We start from the raw sequence: 27,661 nt of genomic DNA on the forward strand, positions 1-27,661 counted from the left end.
GAGATCTCGAGGTGAATTCAACCAGAGCTTTCATTAGTGTGCCAGTTAACACACCACACTAATAGAGATACTCCAATTATATTTCCTGAATTAGTGTCTCTAAACCTAGAGATATAACTCAAACACATTTCTAATGAGCCATAGGCAAATCTCATTAGTTTGTGATACCATCAGAGATAATGAGCAGTGCTGATCCATGCAGTGCATTGCCTTGCACAAAGCAGTTTATTTCAGGCCATCATGTTTGTGGATGTAAACTGGAAGGGCATGAATGCACAGAGGCCTGCTTTTGGACTTGCACTTTTCTTCTAACAAGTATTAACAACTATTCTGACTTGTCAATGCCGTTCTTTTAATGAAAATGGCATATTTATGGCAGAGGAGCTGACTTGATTAAAGGAAACAAAAAGCCAAACATTTCAAAAGAACTGACTGAATACAATTAAGTGAAGTACGTTATTATATAACATACCAAGTATAACCACCTCCATTAGACTAATTAGGATGCCTCGTCTTCTACTCCACTGTCTAAAAATTGTGGCAGAAAGGAAAAGTGTTTTATCAGAAAAGCAAAATTTTATTGCATCTTTCCCAAATTAATCTTAAAAAAAGTCTCCTTTGCTACTGAAAAAAAATAAATTGTTAGAGTCAGAAAACATGTCTAATATAAGCATCTTTATGGACTCTTCTGTAGTTTTCCACACTTATTTCTCCTGCTATCTCCTGTCAACAATATCCCCTAAAATTTGTTTATTACACTTCATTGAGAATTTCACAGGCATTTTTACACAGGAGATTTATTATTTATGTAATACCTGTGAGAAAGTAAACATTTTTAACATTATATAAATACAGAGACATTACTTTTAAATAATTTCCTTTACCAAAAAACCAAAACCAACAACCAAACAAACAAGCCATTTGAAAAAGCCTGTTTTATAGAAAAAACAAATGCTGGAGAAGCCTGCATAAATATGTATCTGAGTAGAAACTGCCATGAAAATCAGAGCACTGAGGTGCCTAGAGAAACTAAGCACCGGGACATTGCATTTAGGAAAGTGGAAAGCAAAAGGAACTTTAAACATCTCATACTGAAGCATGGAAACAGGTGGGAAAGAAAAGGTAATGTGATCTCAAAAGCCCCTCACAGAAGCGCATTTGAAGCTCTGCGAGTTCTGTTCTGAGACATTCACTGCAGTGTGTAGATAAGCAAAGGAGCAGCCAACCTGATGCAGAGCACCGACGATCTTTCGTGCCTCCTGGTAGAGGGTGTGGGCGCCCCAGTGTTGGTTGATGCGCCCCAGGGCTCGCGCCAGGCGGTTGTGCTCCCGCAGCCACAGCGTGTGCATGGCAGCCAGGGACGTCACCTCGCTGGACCGGCTGTCCCCGGCCACAAAACACTCCAGCCTCTCACCTCCACTTGGGTCTTGTGCACAGGGGGATGGGATCTGGTCTGTAAAAGGCAGGTATTCCCGATGGTTATCATAATACTTTAAGTTTACTCTAAGAAGGCCTTCTTTGCTTGTTAAATTCCTCAGTTTGTTTTCAACAGCAGGGGTACTGCCATAGACTGTAGAGGCATCAAGGAAAGAAGTTAAGCCATTGATCTGTTGTCTTGTATTTAGCACTGATATATTTCCAATGAGAATAGCATGATCACCAGTGCCACACGCAGGAGATGAGCGGTAGAAGGGCAGGCAATCCATCCCTGCAGATAGTGTATCATTGGTGGTTACCTGCATACAAAATAAGGGTATTTTTCTGAGGTGAGGAGAACAGCTGTGGATGCTGAATTGCGTCTTGTCTAAATATTTACCTTCACTCTCTCAGTTTTTCAGTGTTCAGACCTCATCTACTGGAGTGACATATTTTAAATCTGTATAGATATTTTTCCTTTAGATTCAAGGAAAAAGTTAACCTTTTTTTAAACAGAGACAAATAACCCCCAAAATTTTACTGCATCATAAGCTATTCATGTAATACATGTATATCTAAATCAGTCTGGGTTTACAATGAAAATTCATCATAAAACGTATCAGAGTGAAGATATGAATGTCTGGTCAAATTCTGGTCTACTGAAGAGCAACTGAAACAGCAGGTCGACCTGTATGCATAAAAACATAATGAGGAGTTTCTGTGTCTGCAGTAGCACACTGTAAAAGCTTTGGTTAAATACTGAATTTTAACCCAGTTTCCTAACTAAAAAGGACAGATGTAAATATTCATTCTGCCTTCCACCTGTCCCTCACAAGTCTTTTGCCACTTTATTTTGCCACAACAGTTGTCTTACAAGTATTGAATTCTGACCATCTTTATATAAAGCAAAGGCTGCACATAGACTTGGCTAAATGAAAGATTGCCCAGTGCTCTATTGGTTTGATCCTCACACAGTTGAGACACTGAGGTCAAATAGTGAGGTTCAAAAATCTGACTAAGAGAAAATAAATGTTTTGTACAAACACCTGAGCTAACCCTTATTTGTATTCTATCTGCTTGCTTTTCATTTTTCAGAACTCTTTGGCAGAAGACAGTGAATGCTGCATATGTGATGTAATTTCTTCTTCATTTTCTAATGATCTTTGCAGAGATCAGTCTGCAAAGATAGAATAGTCATTAAGTTGGGGTTAACAGTAACAAAGCAACTTTGGAATGAAATTAATCAACTTTGGAATGAAATTATATAATAACGTTACCTTATTTGTTATACCAAGTAATTTTTTCTTACTACCAAGAGCTCATGTCAGTAGAGATTGATACCAACAAATCATTTGGTATCATATCAAATGGTAAAAACCATTTCTTAACGGTTTAATTTTGTTTTCAATTTTGTTTGGTAAAGAAATCCTACCAATATTTCTTCATTGCATATTTCAGCAAATCAAAGTATGTTATGTTTGAAGAAAATAGGTAATTTTCTTCCACTGATTTTTGAAATCAATAATATCTCTGTCTTTTGTTTTTTATTTAGCATTTGTTATTAAGTCTTTTCCTATTAGTGTGAATTCTTTTTCCCTTCAGCTGATAATGTAAGCAGGCAACTCATCTCATAATAGAAATATCTGAACTTGACAAACACAGCCCTGTATGTGTCTGAGTGTCTCCTTGCTTCTAGTTATCAGGAGATACTCAGGAAGAATTTGGGTATCACTGAGAGAAGGACGTAGGAGATGACTTCATGCTGTTAAACAGCAAGGCTCCCAGCAAAACGTACCAACACTGAATGAAGTTCATACTGAATAATCTTTAGTTAACTGCCTCTGCCATTTCAATTCAATCTGTTCTGGTCCCCAGTGGAGAAAAAACCGCAGTAATAAACATTAAGGGACTGGCAGAGCTGCATAATGCTGTCCTTTCCCTTTTCATAGGACAAGTAGTTTGCAGTGAGTAGGTGAATGTGTAAATTAGAGGTTCCTTACATTATTATTCAAAGACATTAAAAATAATCTGAGTGAAAAAAGAGACCCTTTTCTGCTGAAATGGGTAGTGAATAACATTTTTTAAAAAAAACACTAATGACTAAAATTCATATGATTCTTTTTTTGTTTGTGTCACATAGTTCTAGAGGGAAAAAATTTAGCAACAAACCTTGATTGGCCACAACAGTTTTCCTGTATAGTTGCATGTTGATTTAAATGGTTATTATATATGCATAGTTAAACCTGGTTATGGTAAAATTCTTCAATGTGTGAAGAAATGAAAGGCAATAATTGTTTAGGTGTACCACAATCTCTAAACTGTTATTTCAGTTAAAGAAAAATCTTTCTTATTGTGAATTTATTCTGTGGGAAATAACATTGTGAAGGGATTCTTGCAATAAATTTAAAAGAAAACCTAGCTTATGGGCTGTGAAAGTTTGAAAAAAGAAAAATATTAATGCTTATTTGTGGATATGAAACTTGGAGAAGTATCCTTGATCCCATTTGACAGTGAGCTGCTGCTTCTGAAACAGGTGAAAAAGGCAAGGCCTCACTTTGCTGGTTGTTGAGTGCAGACGACTGATCTATTTGTAGCTGAGACCGTAACCTCTTGTGTTACCGGCCACCTTTTTCAAATCACCTCACTTTTCTGTGACTTTATTTCTTTTCCACCTTTTTATATATCAGGTAACTGAAAGCTTTTCTGGATTGCATCATGCTAACTGTATGTGTAGTGTCTAACTTATTGACAGCAATGTAATTAATACTGAATAAAGTCAGCAGCTCTCTTACGAAAGGCTTTCTAATACTTCTTTATGTCTTGACCTGAAATAATAGTCTGAGTAATGATAAGTTATCTCCACAATCCTGTTCTGCATGTCAGGCTGTTATTAAAGAAGTGTAAACTAAAGCAAGTGGGTTTGGATTTTTTTTCCCCATTAGGGGACCCCATAAATATACAGAAAAAAAAAATGTTCAGGCTCTACCAGAAACTACAGGCTATATGTGGGAATTGCTGAGAGAAATTCTATAGCGTTTTTTATAAAAATGTCTGGAACAGAAAATCACAATGGTTCTGGGTAACCTATGAATCATTTACCTACAATTGTTCTTAATATTAATGCACAATGGCGGCTTTCAATCTTTCCTTGAATTGCACTGACTCTGAATATTTTCTAGGCAGATTCCCTAACCTGTGGAGTCAAGAGCCTCCTCTCCCTGCTGAAACCTCCAGAGAGGATGTGCAGCTGCAGGCACAGTTGTCCTTTTCTGTGGGTGGATTCTCCCTTGGGTGCCACTTTTGCAGGAACAGCAAGAGTGCAAACTGCAGCCTCTATGTCTACATTGTTGTATAACATACTATTGATTTTACTGCCTTTGAAAACCAGCCACAGTTTCTTCATATATAAAATGAATGTATAAAACTAACTGTGGCAGCTTTCCAAATATTTAATATGTGGAAATGTACTTAGTTAATAATTTTGAAAGAAGATTAGTTCTAGAGGGTAATAGCATTTTGTTTCAGTGCTCAAAAGTTAGTTCTTCTGATCACACTATTTACTGCAACAGTCCTTTCTTTTTAATTTTTTCTCTTTTTTTAAATATACAGAATCTATCTCCTGTCTTTGAGAGAAACCAGTCACAAAATACTGAACATATATAATAAAAGCAAAAGAACAACCATCTTTGTCCCATCAAAGCTATGAATAACAGGTTAATAACAAAATGGAGCTGAAAAATTCATGGGACTTTAATCATGTAAAGGGGCCTCAAGTTGGGAAACTTATCTAATATTTACAGGGTTGTGACTGAATTTCTTTGTATGCTCCCTGCCACGGCCAATCATGCCTTGAGCCATCCTCCTGCTGGGCTACACTGCTGAGTAGGAGCAGCATCCAGTGCTAGATTTAGCTACATGTTAGATACTCAATGATAGATTTAGTAAATGTTCACGTAACTCGCCTTTGAGACCATCCATGATACACCCTCTCTGAATCTTGTCACAGCTCCAAGACAGAAATCCAAAGTCTGTGTCTTGTTCAGAGCACTGAAGGATACACTTGCAAGTCTATGCCATGGCAATCTGTGCACCATTTATCCCTCTGCACTGAATGCCCTTACCACATGAATAATGTTAGTCTTGGAGGTTTTTTTAAAGATCCCTTACATTGTCTCAATTTTTTAAAGTAGATGGGATTTTTGAGGCTTGAATTAATCTGGGTTCAGTGATCAGGCCACCATGGTCCCTGTGATCTACATTTCATTCGAGTTATGGGAAACAGTACGAGTCTCCACTCAATCGAAAAATCCATGTAGCAATAAAAAATGTGGGGGCTTTGCACTTAAAAATCAATACTAATTGGGCTATTTCAAGGAATATATCGTAAACACAAATATATTTGAAGACTTTTGCAGTTTTATAGCTGTAGCAAACAGACTTTTAAAAACGGGGAGTCAATATATCGTGGTATGTTTCAGATAGATCCACCTTCACATCATACAAAGCACTGGTGGTCAGAGAGTGGATGTCTGCCCTGGCCTCTCGTGGTAAGGCTTTAGAAATGGGAATATTTATAAGACTATTACATAAAAACCTAAACTGGAAAATAATTTCTTGCCTCAGATGGAAATTTGTAACGTGGCAAACTAGAGATTTTTGTCAGAACTATGGCATACTCCTAGTAATCTGGGCTGTTGTGGCTGATTAGGTTACTCAGTGCTCTCAGATGCTCATTGTCCAAAACAATGTGGTTCTTTAAGAAGCCTGTGTTCTTTCTGAATGCTCTCAAGACAGGTTTGCAAACTTTCAAAAGTCCATATCTCCAGGGTGAGAGGGACTAGACAATCTGCCTGTGGTGAAATTGTAGCCAGTCATTAATTTCACTTAACCTTCCCTCTATTTTAAATTCTCTCACCATATGGAAAATAAGTCACCTTTTAACACAATCTGACATGGTTCTCTTTACAATTAGGCAAATATTTTCCTTTATGTTTAATGAAAGAGGAATGAGGCACTTAAAGCAAAAGGAGACTGTGGAATGTTTATCAATTACATTAAGCTGAGGCAAAAAAGGGTTTTTTATTCTGAAGAAGCCCTACATGGCAGGACATAGAGAAGCTAGTCAACAGTCAAGCTCCAACACTAAGTGAGCAATTTAGGTTGCTCTGAATTGAAAATCATCAAGGGCTCTGATGGGCTTTCCTGTAGCCTGAGCTGGACAGGCTGTGCTTTGAGGAAAAAAAAGCATGGTTTTACTTTGCTACTCAGTTTTTTGAGTGAAAAAGGACTATACTTTTAAAGTAAATGATCAAAAGTGTAGTAACCTATATTTATACCTTTTTATGTTCTTCTAGCCCTCTAACAACCTTTGAACTCATGTTTTCCATCTGCTAAAGCAAAGATGTGATGTACATAAGTTTCAGCAGCTCCCTGGAGATCATTTTTATACATACTTTGAAAAGATAGCTCTCTTTGAAAGTTTGTGTTAACTGGAAGAAGTATCCTTGCTTTCAATGAGTAACATTAAGATCCTTTCACTTTATCTGGCTGAAAATGTAAATGACTACTTTGCTATTTTCCACAATGGAACTCAAACCTTGAATCATGAGAACAATAACATTAGGAGGGACCAGTAAGGTCCCAATATAAACCTTAGGTAAAAAATTGATGTTTTATTAGGCATATTAACTATCATTTACTATATCTAAAAAAAAAAAAAAAAGAATTAAATGTCTCTCTCATTTAATAGTTGTACTGGTTTTATTTTTCTATCACTCTAATGTTTCTTGACTTTACTCCACCCGTTTAGAGCCTGGAATTTCTCTTGAAGAATTAAGTTAGAATCTTACCTTTATTGGAAAACATGGGTTTTGTTTCTCACAAGTCCTCTGACATTCCATCCCACTTAGGAAGGTGGTTCTACTTGTGCTCTGGGGTGTGAATGAAATTCATGGTCTATGTACTGTCCCCATACCATAATGATATCAGAATACAAGTTGTCTTCAGTTACAGCCTCATTAGATGCATGAATAATTTTTCTTGTCACTTCACGAACCTGAGAAGAGAACTAATTTACTTTGAGTGTCAAACAGTTTTTACTTCTCACAAAATGATAAAACACTAAAAAGTAGGGGGAACAGAGTAGGGAGAACAAGTAATGATAAAACTATCTTCTCCCTCCCCAACTTTATATTGTAGAGATGCTTCTAATGGTTTGCCTATAAGCAAAAGAAGACAAAAAAATCCAACAGCAATATAAAATCCAACCTCTATCAGGATCTTATTCTTATCAGGAGCTGAGACCAAGGTGTCACAAGCAGTTTCAAAGATTTCACTCAGTTTCAGATGGGTTTTTCTATATGCTTGCCAGTAAGCAGTGTATCTTTGATCTGTTCTCTCTAGAGAATGTTGGACAGCACACATTTATTTTAAACGGTGTAAAAGTTTTCTTTCTATTTATTCTGGTTTTTCCTCCTTAAACAAAAAGAATTTCCTGGGAAATCTCAAATCGCTGTTGATACTCAGAAGGTCTGAGCTTCTCTGTACATAACAAAGGAGCATGTGCAGGCCAGGACATGAGGTAGGTTGCAAAAACATGGTAGCTGAATGTTCAGCTTCTTTTCCCAGATAGGGAGAAGCCAAAAATATTTCTGATACAGTTCTCTGCAAGATGCACAGAAGGTACAGAGCTTCGAGGAGGAGCACGCGGAGATATCTCTGCTACATATATCCAGCCTATATTAATATCCAAGCAAACCATCAGGGCAAATCAGCACTCAGTTTGTGGAGATGTTAAGGGTATCATTATTCACAGATTCCTCCCTCACGCTGCAAAATATTCTCTGGCAAATAACGGCTGCCTGGAAATTATGAAACTGAAAGGGCAGCACATAAATAGACTCACAGAGCCTGTAATAAATATAAGGGCCATATAATGAATGTATAAGGCAGGTTCAGTTAAATAGAATTGGTAAAAAACAACAAGGCAACATGGGACTTGTTAGGAACATCAGGATTTATATTGAAATAGTTGAGAGAACACTACCTACAGCTCATCAAGAATTCGAATCTTTACATAAGTATTTTAATAGCTTTGGTGGCAACAGAGCACAAACTTTTTCTTGAAGTTAAGAGAATTTCTTATCACTTTTTGCTTTACAGCAATCCTCACACTTATCTATCACTTTCACAATATTTTCACATTACTTTTAAAGAATATAGTTAGGTAGCTAAAAGTACAAAAAAAGAACAACTATGTAAATGAGAAAAAACATTTTCTGACATTAGTTTTACCTATCTTCCTCCAAACAAAGCAGAGAACCTTGCTCATGCTGAGACATTGATGATCAGATTCTGTACAGTTATATAATCTTTTCTGAGAGTGTTTTACTTTACAACATACCCTAATGATCTAGAAAAAGCAGTTTGTACTATCTACTGGAAATTGCCTGTGTAAATGTCAGATTTTCATCTCTGAGCGCTGAATTATGCAGCTTAGAGACAATGTTATTTAATTAATAAAATGAGTTGCAGGTGACATTAACACTAAATTCTCTTGCTTATCCTTATTAAACATACAATGGTTAAAATACAAGACTTTGAGTCCATTAAAAGTCAGGTTTCAAAGCAATGATGACAAATCACAAACTATAAATCCAGCCAAATCATTGTACGACTTGTACTGGCAAATTTTTCACCCAGTCTTCTGTACAAATATTTCTTTTCAACTTCCCTCTACGGTAGGTCTGCTATTTTTTAATTAGCATTTGACAGCAGTACTTGTTCAGTTAAGGCTTGCTACCTTATGCGGAATGGCACACATGCACAAACCTACACACATACTAGCACGTCTATGTGCTTTATATATGTTTAGTTAACACCCAACCAATCACCTTTTCTCCTCCCTTCCCTGAATAAAGATGCCCTTATTACAGCAAAGAATCATAAAATTGCTGAACATCTCAGCTGGAAGGAAACTCTAGAGACTGTAATGTGCACTTTAAATTGAAAGCAGGGATCAGAGAGCCCCACCAAGAACAGATTTTGAGTATTTCCCATGAGGGATATGCCAGAACTTTCTAGGCTGGAATCCATATTTCAACAAAAACCTATTCCATTTATTAATTGTGCTCACAACAAATTTGATTTCTTGTTTCAAGACAAATTTCCTCTGGAGCAACTTGTGACCATTGTCTCTTGCCATGGCAGCATGAATCCTTGTAGACTTCTCTCTTCTCTACAATTTCATCATGAGAGGGTCAAAATTAGGTCCACTGTGCGCCACCTGAGCAATCATCAACCTGTGTCTGCTGCCTGCCAGGCCAGGAATTTGACTGGCTCCTGCTCTGCTTGCTCTCCCCTAGCACGTTTTGGAGTATTTAGGACAATCAGCCAGGGGCAGGGAACCTCTCACCATGTGGCTGAACTTATGTTTTAACAAAGCTTCTTAACTGAGCTCCACATTCTGAAGTATTTTACACAAATACTTCATTTATTGATGCAAATGAAAATCTGTGGTGGCAGGTATGATAATAACCCGGTGTAAGTGTTTCAAGTGAGCTTGAGGTACACTTCCTAACCGAGGGTAGCTGGAATCCATTGTATTGGACCCTGGGATCCCATCCTCGAGGTTGGCTGAGGCCATCTTCATAGGCTGCTGGAAGCCACCTAGCCAAAGCCGTGTTAGATGCTCCCCATCTAGGATGTTCTCTATAAAAAGAAAAACAAAAGAAACAATCCCCCAAAAGCAATAGCAGCAGCAGAAACTCTGAATAGATTCTGAATCTGATATATATATACACACACATATATGTGTATAAATTATTATATTTATATTGTTTTGTTCTGAATATAAGACCTGACCATAAAAATATAATAATAAAATAATACTAAATAATCATCAGCCAGAGAGAAATATGCCATTACAATAAGATATTCATGTAGCAATCTTTGAAAGGGCATAAAATACTTGTCTTCATGTATGCCAACAATAATTTTACTCAAAAGGAAAATAATGAAAATTTAAATTGCTAATGAATTATTACTATTTATTCATGTTTCTAACCTAAGTTGGTTACCTTTTGACTTTTTTTAATACTTGCTGTGAAGGTGAGTTTCTGGTAGTGTCCTCACTGACTGTAAAGTCAGATATACTCTCAAGGGCCTTTGAATATTTAAAAAGATGTTTGTTTAGAGTAAGAGTGAGGAAATCAAAATTCAGGAAAATATGAAAAACCCTAGAGTACGAGTGAAGAAATGCACAATTAAAAATGGACACTATTCATAGAGAAAAATAATTTAGCAAGAATAAAGAAGCCTGGGCTGAGGAGATGGGACCTGAATTCAGTGGCAAAGCTCCCTCTGGTTGAAGCTATACCAATTTCTTGGGTCCATCTTTGGGAGGGCCTTTGCACAGGCCCAGCACTGAACCATGCTAAGTTGTCAGCATTTACTGCAGTGTATTTTTTCTCACAACAACTTGCTTTTCTCTGAATGTCACCTGCCTGAGCACACCTTGGCATCATTGCATAACAGTTTGTCATCCCAGTCTGCCTATACCTGGAAGGGGGAAGGGGAGTAAAATAGAGTAGAGAAATGAGTGAAGGTAAGAGGGTGGCAAGAATCAGGTCATACTTAATTTGTGAGCCAGAAAATGATTCTTGGTGATTTCTATTTATTAGTATAGTCAGTGAGCCTTGGGTTTGACCCAATTAATTTTCCTTCTATCACGAGTATTAGAAATTTTAGGATTTGTTTCTGTTTGATTGTTTTTCAACACGTCCTGCTCAATATTTCATAATTGTTAAATATATATCAGCACTAAAAAGAATAAAAAATTTTTTGCAATGCACTCAGTTAACTAAAATTGTAAAGGAAGCCACAAAACCCCAGAAATATTTCTGGAAAGTTGGTAGAAATACAGTGTTAAAACATATATTTACATGTCTATCACTATGCTGAGCAATTATTATATTAATTTTCATTGATCTCCACCACACTGAAGAGACTCAATTTGCCAAGCTATATGATGCAATAACACACTTAATTATCCACAATAATTCATACTTGAAGGTTGAAGTACGCTTAAATAAAGTATTCAAATTAGTTACAGTTGATTTGCCTTTATTGAAATTGCATAAAATACTGCACATAGTGTAGTGCTATTTCACTCAATTAAAAATAATGAAATGTTAATGTAGCTGCTTAACCAGTGATTTTTCTCCTGATTGCTTTTGTATTTTAGCAGATCACTGGAATGTTACTTTAGCAAAACCCCTCTCACATGCCTTTTTATTATTGCATTAAACATGTTAATGTCTTGGAATCTTGCTTGAGTTAAAAAGACAGCTGAAATATGAGGTTTTGCTACCATACAGCTTTATAAAGTACTCAAATTTGATTACCATACGTGATGTTTATGGAAAGAGGGAGTTTTCATTTCCTCATGAAATACTGGAATTCCACTATTTGCATTTTGTTTTGGCTGCCTGAGAAGCAACCAGGAGTCTTAAGCTGCCATTCACTATCCAGATGTTTATCTTTGAATCTTATTTTAATGTTCTACCTAGTTTCAGGTAGGTGGAATGAATGCCATATGGCAACTTAATAATTGGAGTTTACAATGTTTTATGTTGTGCTGAGGTTTCATGCACGTAACTTCTGGAAACATGGAACACTTCTGGGAAATAGGCCTGCTGCTAATTGAACACTTAGCTTGCACTGAGGTGAAGTAGCTAACTCAAAGGAAAAATCTCAATTCCTTCTCATGGAAGTCAAGGGATTCAGTCAGGATCGCTCATTTTTCCACTAGGTTAACTGTACTCATACTCCTAACTCTGCTGGTATTGGACCTCCAGACTGAGCATCATGTTCTTACCTGAGAGAATGGTTAATTACACAAAAAATGAAACAGAAATGCTGCAGATAAAATTCTTTCCAGAGGCCCCAAATATTAGGTGTACAAAAAGTAAGCTGGTTATCTAACAACTTGTTCATCAAGCCATAAACTCAGACAGTTCCTGGGTGCCATCCTGTCATTCTATTCTATTTCTCACTAGCAGGAACAGCCAAAGATGCAGCTTTGCAGTAGACATACAACTACCTCTGAAAGCTAACATTAGGCGAAGCTAATTGCACTGTGAGAGTCCTTTTCTTTAGTATCTGTAATTCCTTCACTCATTAAGTCTTCTCATTCTATTAGCCACTTAAAAAATACACAGATCAATGCTAGCGATAGTGGGATTAAAAATGGGAAAAATAGCTCATTGGATTTTCCTTCTGTTCCTTTTTTAATTTTAAAATAATGTAATTTTATTTTGCTTGTTTAGGCAGAAAGGAAATTGGAATCTGTTAATATCTCTTACTAGTAAAAGCGGATAACTGCTTGGAATGTCTGACTTTATGTTGATATTTTCCATAGAAAGCCATGTTATGCTATTCTAGCACACCTTTGTTCTAGGAAGTGCACACTAAAACAAAGCAATCTCAGTGCTGTGGAAAAAATCCTTTGTAATTGATCTGATTTGTCCCAAATGTGCAAACAGATTTAGCAGAACATCTGTAAAGCATTTCCTTGCTCACTTCTAAACAGATTGAAAAAGATTTTTCTTGTGGACAAACAATTAACTCAACTATAAATTTTGTTTCTGAATTTCACTCATGAAATGCAGAATTTAGTGATCTACAGTATAGCTACATATTCAAACAGAGTGAGCAAAAGTGCAAATGCAACATAGATCTTGATATATTTTCTGCCTGAAAGTGGAAGCTGTAAAGCAAGGAAATGCTCAGACTGCTATTTCATTTAATGTCTGAAGTCTTTGAAGCTGGCTTACATCACAGAATATGTTATTTGCATTACAGTGTTTGAGCATTTAAAGCTGATGTATTTCAGTAGAACTAGTGGTATTTCAAGGGGCTCACAAAGTTTTAGACTCAATTAAGATCTGATTCACTGGTTTCAAAACCTTTGGTTTTGGAGGGTTTTTTGTGGCCTTACACCTTTTACAGACATTTAGAGCAAAGAGTCTAAAATACCACAAAATATGAGTGGTGGGTTTAAGTCCTGATGTGGTACAAGCACAAAAATATACGAAGTAGAACAGAGTGACTACAGACCAGATCCAGTGAATTATGTTTACTCTACTCAGCTTTAGATGCCAGACTGAAATGCCTGTACTCATCCTAGTGTTGTCATTCCCTGAGGAGGAAAAGGTCTTTACCTTACCTATAGCAGAGTGTTCTCTCTGTCTCTAGGGAGAAAGACTACACAGCCATGCCTGTAAATTAAGAGCTTCAGCCATGTGTCTATGTTCAGCTGCATGAGTCTTGGCCAATGTATTCAAGCCCTAATGAAGTTGTCAGTGCAAATATTGTACTAGCTGCTAGTTCAGATTCCAAGCAACTCTGAACATGCCTGGGGGAAATTATGGATATCCACATAGTTAGACTTATAACACTGATGTATATCAGGCTGTGTCCTTTCCGTAAAGAAGCTATCAGGCATGTTCCTTGCAAATGACTTGTGATGTAACAAAACAGATTAATCTCATAAAACTACACTGAATAATGAAACTGCCAAATTGTACTGCTCTTATTCACCCCATTGCAGAGGACCTTAACCTGTACAATGAGATCGGCCTTCCATTTTCATCTCTATAGCACTTCACTTGTGAACTTACAGTACACCTTTCAGTTTGTGACCTTAGGTCTGTGTATCCAGAGGCAATATTTGTATTTGAGTATGAATATGTTTACCCTTGTACTCAAAAGGGCTCTCATTCTCAGTTTACATCTTTTGCATTAGAAGATTCTGAAAAGACAGGCACATCATTATGTTGGGTTTTGCAGGAACAAGTGTCAAATAGATTAGGCAACAAACAAATACTCGTTATAAAAATAGCCACTAGACATATGCAAATAGATATGTAAAAATATAAAAATAACACTTAGAATTTTAGACTCATGTTTGCCAACTGTTAGGGTTGTGGAAAAATACAAAATATACAAAAATATACAAAAATACATTGACAAAATACAGAAATACATATTCTCCTTGGGAAGTAATATTGCTTTCCTGTTTTATATAATTTTATCCAATTCAATAAAAAAAATCTGGGTTAGAATTTAGTTTCTTTTTATATAGAAGAAGGCATCTACTAAATCAGTTCTCCCTAAATATAAAGTTCCTCACATAATCCTAAAAACTTTCAGAGGTAAACCTTCTTTATAAAAGGTAGTGTAACCAAGTTTAAATGATGAGTTCTTCATGCAGGAACTTCCACAGGCACCTCATTTACAGACAGGTTGACATCAAAGTTAATTGATTAACATCAGCCACCTTTCACCAATTTCCTTGGAAAAAGTAAACACAGTTTCTTGGGTTTAAAGTATGAGGAAGAAGGATTTTTCAGGACACAATTTTTATCATACATACCTGTTATTGCAGGCACCAGTGATGAGTCGATATTTATTAGCTAAGCAATTATTTGGACATATTGGTGGCAACATATAGGGCAGGCATCCAAATATTAGCAATCATAGTGAGCAGATCAGCTGATAAATGATCTGAAAGGAAGAACCAGACAAGCAATTTGCTCTATTTGATTTAGCTGCTAGAGTAGAAAAGGTATTATTTTCAGCTGCATCTACAGAATTCTCCCTCTTCCTTGGAAAGAGCACTTAGTGAGAAGTGTTGCAAGAGGCTTTGTCAGGGACTTAGAGGAAGAGCTGGTTTTATTAGCTGATGCACAGAGAACGGGAAGAAAGAGGTCCAGCAATATTTGAGAACTGAGGTTGACCTGCTCTCTGCTTCCTACTTTCCCAGAGTTCTTGTCCTTTGCTTGTGGTCCCTGTGTTTAGAACAAAGGTGTAAAAAATACCATTCAAGAAGAGCAAAAGTGTATGCCAAGAAGAAAAAAATTGGGACTGAAAAGATGCAGAATTAAGGACCCTGCAGCTGACTATAGAATTCAGTGTTGAGTGGAAGAGAATCAGAATTATTAGCTGGAATTTGGAAGCTAGGTAAAATCAAGTCCTTTATAACAGTAGACAGCATGCTATAAATATATTTCTGACACAATCCAAGATGGATCTCCCAGTGAGTATGTGATAATGAGGGACAAAGCCACACCATTGTGTAAGCTGCAGAGAGCTGGCACCTATTCTCACTTCTGCAGGTATTGAAATACATATGGCCAGCTGGACGTGGATATATGACTGAAACAGGAGCAACTGGTCTAGAGGAAGGTGATGCTGCCCATGGCAGAGAGCTGGAACTAGGGAGTCTCAAAGTTTCTTCCAGCCCAAAATTTTCTATGATTCTATGAATATCCTTCCTAAATTCAGAGAACCCTTGACATTCAAAGTGACTAAACCATCACATACTGAAGATGACGGTAGAGATAACATATAACTCTTGCCCTCGTCTTCCCACTGGCTAATGCATATCACCCAGACCCAATATCTATTTGTTCTGCTATTTAACTCTGAAGTAAACTGCTTTAATCCATTGTTCAAACCGAAATATTAAGCTGAAAAAACAAACAACAAAAGTCAACAAACAAATTAGCTCAAAAGTGTTTTCTGAGCAGTTAGAACCTGTACAAGGCAGAAGTGAGAACGGAGAGAGAATAGGTTTTTAGGCTGGGCTACTATTCTTGTCATTATGTACTAGTAACTTGTTCCAAATTTGTGGATAGAGCTGTATTTCTATGTTAGTTCAGGTTCAAAATTATACGCAGAGCCCAGCTCCCCAGTTACCTGGGTTGTCTGGGCTGCCTAGAGACTCACATGTTTTCTTTAAAGTCGATTTAGTTCTTTAATTCATGTAAAACTATTCTGTTGTGGCACATAGACTGTGCAGTGTCTATTAACATTCTCCTAATGTTGTTTGAGCTCTGAAAATTAACAAGAGCTTTGTGCACTTCTTCAGCAGTTTAGAAATTCAATTTCTTTTGCAATTGCACAGCACAAAAATAATTGTATTTATGTGTGTATATAAATACATGCATAAACATATAGATAGATATATTTTTAGTTCTACAAATGTTCCATTATTTTAGTAATCCAGATATTTCTGCAAGGAAATAAAATAATAACTGTGGAGCTTTATGTTTCTTTATAGCACTCTAATGCTTCTTGATCTTGGAAAAAAAATGTTCTAATACTAAGCCAGAACACTCCATGTAAGTGACAGAATTAAATATGGGGAGGAAAAATGTTAATGTTTTTGATATTTGAGCTTTCCAGGCACCAGATAGACATCTTTAAATTTATCGCTAATTAAAACAAATATTTTTTTTAGACAACATTGAACTTTTTGGACTATCTCTCTTTCTTTCCCCGTCTAATATTAATAAAACCCCTAGTTAAAGTGGAAATAAATGTGTAAAAGCAATTCCTTATAAAATTAGTTTTGGAAATAAGAACATATTTTTTTAAAAAAGGGGGATATGCATATGTTGAGAGGAAGTTTGTTTTAAAATGCTAGTGCCATGTGTGGTAGAAGATCCAGCACTAAACCCAAACTGCGGGAAGACAGATATTTCACTGTAAACAAGAAGCTTACACCACTGAGGATATGCAGGCTGATTTATAGGCAATCCAAATTCACAGGATGCCAATAGTGTAGTACTGCTCTCCTCAACTATAAGAACACCACCCACACTCCAGTAAAGAAAAATGTAAACCTGAGGTGCTTTCAAGAACAAAAGAAAGTGCAAAATAAAATCAAAGTGAACTTAACAGAAATTTAATCAAAAAGACAGCATTCAACAAATCAATAGGGTGCTTTGCCAATGTCAATATACTGTATTTACCAGTTGGATGCAATGAACGTTTGTGCTTCTGGCAAACTCTTTGTTTCAGCACCTGAATTGACATTTCCATTCGTTCAGCTGCTTGGGAAATATCGTGACTCTCTTGTTCAGGAAATTTTGAGAAAGCCAGCAGCAAAGTAGGTGATGCTATTCCCCTTCCTAGGATCGTTCTATAATTGAGATAAATACAGAAGGTTTTGCAATGTATACATTTTTAGAACTTTTTCATAACAATACAGCTCTCTGTGTTATTTCATAACAATAAAGCTGGATATGTTTTAAGTTTACGGTATTTAAGGTATTAAGTATTTTGATCGAAGAATACACGGGAAAGTAAAGAGGAAGGCTATTTTGTGACTTTGATCTGCAAGGAATATTCTAAAAGAGAAACTGTGCTTCTGTTGGACACCCACAAGAAGAATTCATTTTGTTGGAATCCTTTAGGATGAGAAGAAATTATTGGGTGAGCAGAGCCTGCAGCACTAAGTAGAAGACCTTGTGCAGGGTAGTCACAGAAGAGGTTTCCCAACTCTCTGCTGTGAGTAGATTTGCTTTCCTGTAACATTTAATACTCAAGACCTTCCTCAATCATCATAGGACTTCTGAGCACCAATTCTCTTTAAAGTCTATATATCCACATACACAGTATTTCAAAGGAATTTAATAGTCTTATGTCTGGGTAAGTGGTCTCAGTTTTATTCCTAATAAAATTTCAATTCCTAATTGAAACAATAATTGTTAGCATTTATCTTTAGCATCTCTTAGTATTTATCACTGTTAAGATATCAACCAAATAATTGCCACAATATCCTGTGAGACATAAATATCAGTATCTCCATCATTACATGAGGCAGTTGAAAAAAAGCTTGAGACTTAGATTTTAAATGCCTAGGACTGTCACCAAAATACTAACACTAAAAACCAAGAGTGACCTCAGTCTCTACATACAGTGGGGCAGCAGCTCTTGACAAGATCTGTCCATATAAACAGTAAACACCCACACAGTTCTGCAAATCATGACTCATTTTCAAATCACAGGGATAAGTTTTCAGGAAAATCTAAGCAAAATGTTGGATTGTACCCTCTAAAACTTAGTTGATGTGTTCCAAATTTTGGAAAGAAATTAATTTTGTGTTGCACAGAAATCTAGTCAGAAAATTGTTGAAAGAGCTCATTCTCATATTATATAACTCAAGCACAAAGGAGTTTTTCCAAATTTGTTACCTATCCACAGTGCAAGATAAATGTTTTATTTCCTTTCCCTTATCTTTTTTTTACAGCTGTTGTAGATGGAAGGGGAAATATGAAATTCACTTTTACAGTCCAATTTAAGGCAACATTTGGCTCCTGATGCCACAGGAGTTGTTCCTGTCTCACTCTGCACTGGCAAAAGCATAATTAATGCTCAAAAATAGGCCCATTAAGCCATATGTTAATGGAATTTGTTGTGCTATTTAGTTCAAAAACATGCATGTTTATTTTTGGGTTTCTTATTTTGTCTCACATTTTAAGAGAGTAACTTATATGATGATAATGCACAAGGTCATACTGGATCAGATAATCAATGACATAATCATAGAATGGTTTGGGTTGGAAGGAACGTTAGAGATCCCCTAGCTCCAACACCCTTTCCATGGGCAGGGTCACCTTCCTCTAGACCAGATCCCTCAAAGGTAATGGGAACAGTGAATTTGTGATTTATGAGTTCTCAAAGAAATAGAAAGATTGACATCAAACTCTTTCGTTATGAAAGTTTTTTCCTGAATACATTCTTCACTTTGGTTTTTTACCTTTTAATTTCATTACGTGCAGCATAATCCACCAGACTAGAACCTTTCTGGATAGCCTTAGTAATGCAATTATCTTCAATTTGTTCTCAACAGGGAAAAACAACAACAACAAAAAAAAAGACAAAAGAAATATGTTAATAAATAGCATATTTATTAAAATATTTACAAATAGAAAATATACAAGTTTCTAATATTAGGGTACAATTTTTGCCTTTTAAAACCATTTCCATAAATATTTTATTCCTGAAGTTAAGGTTGTGGCTTCTGAGCTTTCTAAAAGGTAAGGTGGTAAATAAAATCTTCCATAATTTAAAAGACTTATGGATTTAGATTTCCTAGCTTGAAGTATAAATCCAGTAATAGACATGTTATATAGGACTAGACATAATAGGTCCATCTGAAACATGTTGTGTTCTCTGTATGCAGCTGTATTCCTTAGGCTTCATATGTATTTTTCATCAAACTGTCTTTGGATTGACAGGACAAACCTGACCCTCCTTCTCAGGTAATATGAGCTGGTCTGAGCCACATGAAGAATTCAAGTCCATATTCAAGCAAAATTAAGACCTGGAATTGGGCCAAGGCATGAAAGCCCTATTCTCATTTCTTCACCTATGTTTGATGGAAAGATACACATAATAATTCTTCAGCTGCACTATTTTGCATAATGCTATTATGGGGCTTAGCTTATTCCTCTTTTGTGTACGTTTGTTTTATAATAAAAGAACCATTTGTGTTTAAAGTCCAGCTGCTTTATTTCCATCTGAATTTTGCAGGATGGCCCATTTTTTTCTTAAAAAAAATAAAAAATAATGTCAATAATTTATGTACAATTGTTCACCATTTATATACAGTGTAATTTTAGGGAGTATGTTTTATCTGTAGTCCATACTGTGCTATTTCTATAATCTATTTTTTGCATAGGGCACTCAGCTCAAGGAAGAGAAATGTGTGATGAGGAGTAATCTCTCCTAGGCTAAATTATACTCCACTAAATCTTCAGTATCTAAGTATAGCAGCAGCTCTTTCTCTTTTTCACCTATGCATAATAAATATTCAGATGATTCATTTGGTGTTATCATTTGGATTTCCACTACTTCTGGAAACCTTTTTGAGTCTATTTCAAAAAAACAACTTTGATTTTTATAGGTCGTGCAGTAAGTCTTTTAGAGTTCAATACAGCATATTTTTATTTTTATTTTATTTTCAAATTACTTTTAGAAGGCTTGGCTCTGAGAAATATAATATGTTTGAAGTATTGCTCATTGTGTGACATTGATTCTGATTCTGATATAAAAGAGACTAGCCACTTGCTATACTTAAATTCCAGTGTCTCTCTTCTACGAAGAAGTATGAATTTGATACCAATACATTATCTTCAAAAATGTGGTTTTTGAATAGCAACATTATCTTGTACTGTCTCATCAGACCAAGAACACTCACTATAAAAGAATCACATTTCACCTCTTCTATTTTTATAGTCCATGTACATTTTTGTATATTGGTGCCTTCCTCTGCCTTAGGGAAAGATATGAAAAGGAGGGAGAGGGACTTCTTATATGGCAGATGAGAGGCAATGGTTTTAAACTGACAGAGGGCAGGTTTAGATTAGATGTTAGGAAGAAATTATTTACTTTGAGGGTGGTGAGGCACTGGAACTGGTTGGCCAGATAAGTTGTGAGTGCATCATTCCTGGAACTGTTGAAGGCCAGACTGGATGAGGGCCTGAGCAACTTGGTCTGGTGAATGGCATCTGTACACATGGCAGAGGGTGTGGACCAGATGATCTTTAAGGTCCCTTCCAACTTAAACCCCTCTACTATTCTTGGATTCATTTGTATTAACTAACATATAGCATAATGTGGTTATTTTAGACCTATATTCAAATAATTTGTATGGAAGCTCAAAGTAAAGAATCCAGTATGGAGAGAAAACCTGATCTCTTGTTTTGCACTGGAACAGAAAAAAAATTCTCATAAGAAACAATAACTTGGAAAATTGTTTTAATTTAAATTGGTTTGTATAATTTTTTTTCTTTTATGATTCTACACTAACTTCAGGTTAGGAAAACTTTCCTAGAGAATCATATCACCACCCCTTATGAATCATGTATACAGCTATATAATATAAGGACTGTGGTTTGAAATCCTGTTTCTTTGCTATCTTGACCTAATTTGATAAAATCAGTTTCTTCAGATTTCTTTTAAAATTCAGTCTAGTATCTGTTACACTTCTAGTTTATTCGATTTAACTGATTTAAATTGAGTAGAAAATTATGGTAAAATGACAAGATTACTTTTTGGGGCATAGAGAATACAACAATCTGAGATGCTCTAAAATCCACATGGTGCCAGCAGCCAACAGATTGGTAAGAGAGAAGCATCCTTGTGGGACAGCGGGAGGGTGTCAGGGGGAGAGACATCCTATGGCAACTCTGGCCTCTAGGCCAGGATGATTAGCAGATGGGGAAAGAAATCCAGCAATCATGTTTGGCAGCATGTCATCTGACATATGAATGCCACTAAGAAAGTAAAATCACTCCTAGTCAAAGAAGTGATTGAGATACATACAAAGTTTTACTTACTGAGTTTATGAAACTGCAATTTAAAAGGAAACCTCCATGGAATAATTCTCAGAAAAGCCAGATAGTGATTTTGCACACAAAAGAGATTGAGCTATACTGCCATTGCTAAACTGTCTGCAATGTCAGTCTATTTTCAGCTTAACAGTCAACATCAGAAACTGACTTGTATTTTTATTGTTACTTACCAAAGATGGTGGCTTTCCCTATTTGAAGGAAAGAAAGAAACAGCTGTGAAGGCTATAGCTGCTGAAAATCCCAAAATAATGAAACTTTCATCTACAAGAAAGAAGAGATAACAGTTGAAAATATATATCCTTCATCTCCTAATTATAAGCCAGACTATAAATAATTTTCTGTATATAGCAAATTTACTTTAAAATTAGATTTCCATCCATATTCTATGTTTTTGAAGTTCAAAGTAAATCACTTTCTCTTTTTCCCTTCCTTACTTATTACTTTACTTTTACATTTTGAGAAGCTTCTAGCACAATGATACAAATAACTATTTTATAACATAATACGTTCTCACAATATCAGCATCACTGAGCCTATATATTAGAAATCATCAGTATTTACACCCATTAATTTTGAACTTCTCTGTGCACTACACTGATTTGATTGTAAATTAGTGATTGCACATAAGATAATGAAATGGCCAAACTAATGACAATTAATCAGACCCTAATCTATGCTCTTATCTGTAGTATCAAACTGTGGTTTCAAAGCAGCACGGTGAATATGCTCACTCAGGTGATGTGAGCTACATTCTCCATTCCAATATTGGCATTCTGCCAGTTCACAGCAGTGCAAATATATAAACTCTCCAAGAGGAGAAATTTTCAACTCATTTTTCACATGCACAATGTGGACTGGAAATTGAAAGATTTGAAATATTTTTGACTCCATCTCCTATCAAAATAATAAAAAACCCCATTCAAGTCTGAAAATTCAAAGAGACTATATTGCCCATAGAAATTCAATGTGAAAACACCCCTACCTTTTACATTTCATGAGTTAATATGATGAATTTCTTCTAGAAAATGGCAAGCAAAAGTTTTATTGTCTGACCTTTTGTCTGCTGAGGAGATTATCTTCCACAGTTCTGTACTTTATCGATGGCAGTAACTGTTCTGAATTATGAAAGCCAAGCACTTTCCAGGGGCCCAGTTTATGCTATCAGCTTTACGCACTGCTACTCACTCAAGCTTTAGCAGTGCAAATTATTTCAAAATCTTTTTGGCCACAGTTATCTTCCCCAAAGCTGAAACTGACGTTAATACTTGACTAGTTTATTTTTTCCTGCTGGGAACCAGAGGACAACTGTGTAGTCAGTTCTTACATCAGAATTATTTCCCTGAAAATGGGAAGGAATAAGTAATATTAAATATATATGTATATATATATATATATTTGCCATGTTATGTAGTAAAATAAACTATTTTTCATTTGTTTTTTTTTTTGAAAATTTATTTGACAAATAAGCAACTTTTTGTCTAATTTTATGCATTCTATAATTTGTGCTTTACCAAAATAACCATTTGGAATTCAGATGCTAACCCTCAGGTTGCCCACCAACTTCCTTCGAGCACTTTTATTTAGTCTTCTTCTCTTAGCCCAGCTATTTTTCTTTAGTTACACTTTTCAGCCCTATTGCTTCTTTTGAAATCAGTAGTTTGACCTAAGAAATCTATTTGGGCCTTTTGCATTTTCCTATAGAGGCAGAGAGATCAAAATCAGATCTGGAATCAGCATTGAGTATTCCTCATTTACTCATAGCTGGTCATGCCAGGGAGATCACAAGGTGGAGCCAAAGATCAGTGTTTTGGTCTCTGCCAGAGGGGAGAATGTGAGTGGGTCGTGGGGCAGGGAGGATCCTGGAGCTTGAGGCTGAGGTACACGGTGGTGAAAGGAAACCTAGGAGCCTGTGAACTGACTGGAGGACAAACTCCAGGATGCTATTAAAGTCCTTTGGGAATGTAATCCATAACCTGTTCACTGCAAAGATGAGTGGACATGGTTGAGAAGTAAGCACAGACCAAAGGGGAACAGTCCTCTATTGGAAAAGTAGGTTTGTGCTCCTAGGCTGGAGGATTTAATATTGCAGACAAGAAGTCAAATTTCAATACCTCTTTATCCTCTTCCAAATTGTAAATCTTTTAAGATTATGTTTCCTTACATAAGAAAGTATTAAGGAAATTGCTTCTTCTAAAGCACAGCAGAGAGTTGAGAAAAGCAGATCCATTCCAAACACCTAATAGAATAAAAAGCTCGCACTATATCTTTTCATACACCTCAAAAGTACTACAGGTTTAATTTCTGAGAGATAAGAGACTTCCTTAAAGTGAAAACCAGGTTTGATTTTCTTTGCTGTTTCACAGTCAAAAATCAAAGCTTCCCCATTTAGTTCAAAAAGAGCATACCTAAATCAAGTTTGTTTAAACAAGGATTTCAACATTTTCTCACTGGTTGCAGTTGAAGTGTTTGTCAGTGGGCCTTAAATGGTTACATACAGTAAATTGTAAATTGGTTTTTGATTAAAAAATGGAATGGCAACATTTATTCTGTGTTTTTCTGAGTATGAATATTTAACTGAGACACAAATACAATTTTAGTTAAAAACCGTGAGAATTCTTAGTTGCACTGGACTCACACAGACAGGTAAAGCCGAATTCCTATTCTTACTGGAACTCATTCAGAATCCTGTTATAGAAAATTGATGAAAGATAATTAAGAGGGTAAAAATTAGTTTCTCAAGAACAGCCTTAATTTTTCTAGTCCAAGACTTGCACATCGCCATTGTAAGTGCAGAAAATTTTGATAAATATCCTGCTGAATGTCCCCGCTTTATTCCAGATTTGTTGTTAGCTGTCTGTCTTAAGCCATTCTTCCTGCAGAAAGGGTGTCAGATATTTCATGCCCAGCAGTAGGATGCACAGACCATGATGGTTTAAACATGGAGCACAAGACCAGTATAAAACCGTCCCTATGCTAAAGAAAACTCTTAGAGAAAAGCAGCAGTAAACCTTAATAATTAACCATATTAAAATTATTAAGTTTTAAATTGACTTGTTCAATTTGCTATATTCCCAAAATTTAAATCTGCACATGAAGACCAATGCTGTATCTATGTTCTTAAAAATTAAAGACCTGTAAATAAATATTTGAGTTGAGGATAAAAAGATAAATTTTGTTCAAGGAAATACTCTAAAGCAATAGAATTTCAGGTTACTCAATATGAATTTCTGAAAACCTACTATGGTATTTAGAAAAATTAGCTCAGACTTAAAATATTATGCAATTGCAATTGATGTTTGATATAGGAAACAGACGCAATTCTATAATCTCAAAAGAACTTGCATTTGCACTGTAACAGCCTGTAGCCCTGTCAGGCTCTCTAAGGCATCATCACTTCTTACAAACATTGGATTAGATGAGAGACCTCCAACAAAAATCTGTGCTGCTGCAGGAGCTATTTTTGATAGTAGATTACACCATTCTGTGGTATTTATTGACAATCCTGGGGTCTAGCAAAGCATGAAGGACACTGTTAATATGGATGTCTAATCTATAATAGAAAAATTAGTTTCTAATCTCTTCTGGCTTTTAAAGTTCTGAGAATACTCTTGCAAGAGAAGAGGCAGAAAGTGCATATAACTGAACAGTACTTCAACAGAAGCAATTTTGCTGAAGTTCCATCTTAGCAATATAGAAGCAACAGCAATAAGCCTCATTTTAATACATTGAGCAAAATATCACAAGTCAAAAAAGCCAAGAGAAGGGTGAAAGCAAAGTAGTTCTGTAGGAAAGATCAATTTAGCTGGGTTTAAATGATAACATTACCTAAAGAGAGCAACAGCAAAAAAAAACAAACAAACAAAAACCCCTCTCTAATAAAATTAAAATGATTCCAGAAAAGAACTAAGTACTTGAAGTAACCAGAAGTAGAGAACACAATTTCATGGGATAAAAATATATTAAGGCCTATGAGGTACAACATTTAGAACGGGGACTCCTGAATCACAAATTAACCATGGTGGATTTTTTCTTATCTTTTTTTTTATAGGCTTCTCCCAGCAGTAACTATTGTTCGTGTGTTTGTGAGGGGACTGTTTGTTTGGTTTTGGCCTGTGTGTGTTGTTGTTTGTGGGTTTTTTGTTGTAGTCAAATAAAATAATATAATGCTAAATGGCTCTTAGGACTGGGTGGATGGCTGGGCCCAGAGGGTGCTGGTGAAGGCTGCCACATCCATTTGATGGCCAGTCACCAGTGGGGTTTTTCAGGGTTCACTATTGGGGCCAGTCCTTTATCAATTATTTGGGCAAGGGGATTGAAGGCACCCTCTGTCAATTTGCTGATCAAACCACTTTGGGTGTGAGTGTTGATCTGCTGGACAGAAAGGCTCTGCAGAGGTATGTGGGTGTGCTGGATTGGAGTTGGATTTGGTCATTACATACTAATTTTAGTGTATGATGCTGAAACCATATCCTCAGATAAATTATTTTCTCAGAAGTAGGTGGAATGTAACATCTATAGAACACGAGATTATCTTATTAAAATGTTGATTTAAACTCAAATTGATGTTTCATCCTATGCAAGCAAGCATTAAAAACTCTAGTTACAGGAAGAATCCCTCAGATGTTCTGTTGTTATGGGGTAGCACAACCTGCAGAACAAAACAATGTAAAGATAAATTTAACTGCAGAGAAGAGCCCATTCAATTTCTTGTGTCTGAATTCATGCAAATCCTGTATATCACTGTTTGAAAACTCTGCCTTAACTAATGAGCAAATTATGATTTATGTGAAAGGATGTGGAACAGATGAACAATTTTTAAGGTCTTATAGAAGGTCTGAAATTCAGTGGCTTGAATCATAAAAACTTTTCCTTTTAAAATGAGACAGAAAATTAATCTTTCATCTTCACAGAGCACTAGTTTCAGAGCAAACTCAGACTTTCAGACAGATAATTCTAATTGTAAGCTTAATGGTGAACCTTCTGCCTACTTCCAATGCAGGCTTTCTTGTAGAGACCGCTGCCATTGCACATGATGAAGTTTATGCCTTGGATTTAAGGATGATCAGTAGATAACCATATGTCATGTAGTCATAAAGCTGATCAAATACTAACAAGACATGATCTTTTGTAAGTTAGGAGAAAACAGAAATGGATTTAGCAAAACAAAAACCAGTGACCATATAATAAAATTATGACAGATGAATTTTAGTATTCAGCCTGTTCTGAATGAGGCTCTTTACACAGTTAGTGACATATCCACAAAAGAATTTAAGATTCCAGAGGGAAAACTGGGAAGGGAAAGTAGTGACAGTGATTCATTATCATACTTAAAGGATGGCAGATGTTCATATCCTGCTTTGTAGTGAAATATTTCCATGGTAGGAATAATGACAAAAGGATGTCTCACTTTAGAAGCTCTTTTGATAGCACTAGGATCTGGACCAATGTCTTTGACCTCCTGCCTCCCAGGACCAACTTATTGGGAAGCTCCAGTCAGTGACAATGTTTGCATTTTGTACGCATCATTTGAAAGAAAAAAAAGGTGGTGAAGTCAAAGTACTCAAGAAAAGGAGGTGACATCTATAAAGGAAGAGGAACAGGGAATCACAATGGAAAGAGAATCTGCCCTGCAGATCAGTGTGAATGCTGTATCATGAAGAACGTTATATGGTAGTTGTGTGTTCTCAGCTGTTCTAACGAGCTGGGTCAGATATCTCAGTAGGATATTGGTACGGTCCATTCTGAAGAGTGTTATTCACTCTCTGCACTGTCTGAAACCAAAGAGCCTGGGTTTTTTAGGCTGTATACCATGCCCAAAAGGAGGCATTACAGATGGTTGTGATGTGGAAGCCTCTCTGAGACACAAATGTTGCAATAACTTGAAGAGCAGTGCTTGAATTCCTCCTCACACTTAAATACTTTTGCTGCCTTAGTGACCTGCCTGGTAAGTTGCATCACCCCCGACATGACATTGACTTTCTAACTTTATTATTTAATTTTGAATTATTTGGTTTTTTTCAATTTAAAGACAAAAGCAA

At 36.1% G+C, this 27,661-nt stretch overlaps 1 protein-coding gene across 1 annotated transcript in view; it reads right to left on the reverse strand.

The window, feature by feature from the left end:
* Nucleotides 1–27,661, reverse strand: part of TPO (thyroid peroxidase) — a 52,626-nt gene that overhangs the window by 23,184 nt on the left and 1,781 nt on the right. The window contains 8 exon segments of the mRNA XM_066314260.1: nucleotides 1,227–1,736; nucleotides 7,266–7,366; nucleotides 7,369–7,471; nucleotides 9,996–10,125; nucleotides 14,852–14,941; nucleotides 14,943–14,982; nucleotides 17,235–17,404; nucleotides 19,025–19,109. Of these exon segments, the coding sequence (XP_066170357.1) occupies nucleotides 1,227–1,736; nucleotides 7,266–7,366; nucleotides 7,369–7,471; nucleotides 9,996–10,125; nucleotides 14,852–14,941; nucleotides 14,943–14,982; nucleotides 17,235–17,404; nucleotides 19,025–19,109 (1,229 nt within the window).

This window comes from Sylvia atricapilla, chromosome 3 (genome assembly GCF_009819655.1).
Source record: "Sylvia atricapilla isolate bSylAtr1 chromosome 3, bSylAtr1.pri, whole genome shotgun sequence".
Classification (NCBI taxonomy): domain Eukaryota; kingdom Metazoa; phylum Chordata; class Aves; order Passeriformes; family Sylviidae; genus Sylvia; species Sylvia atricapilla.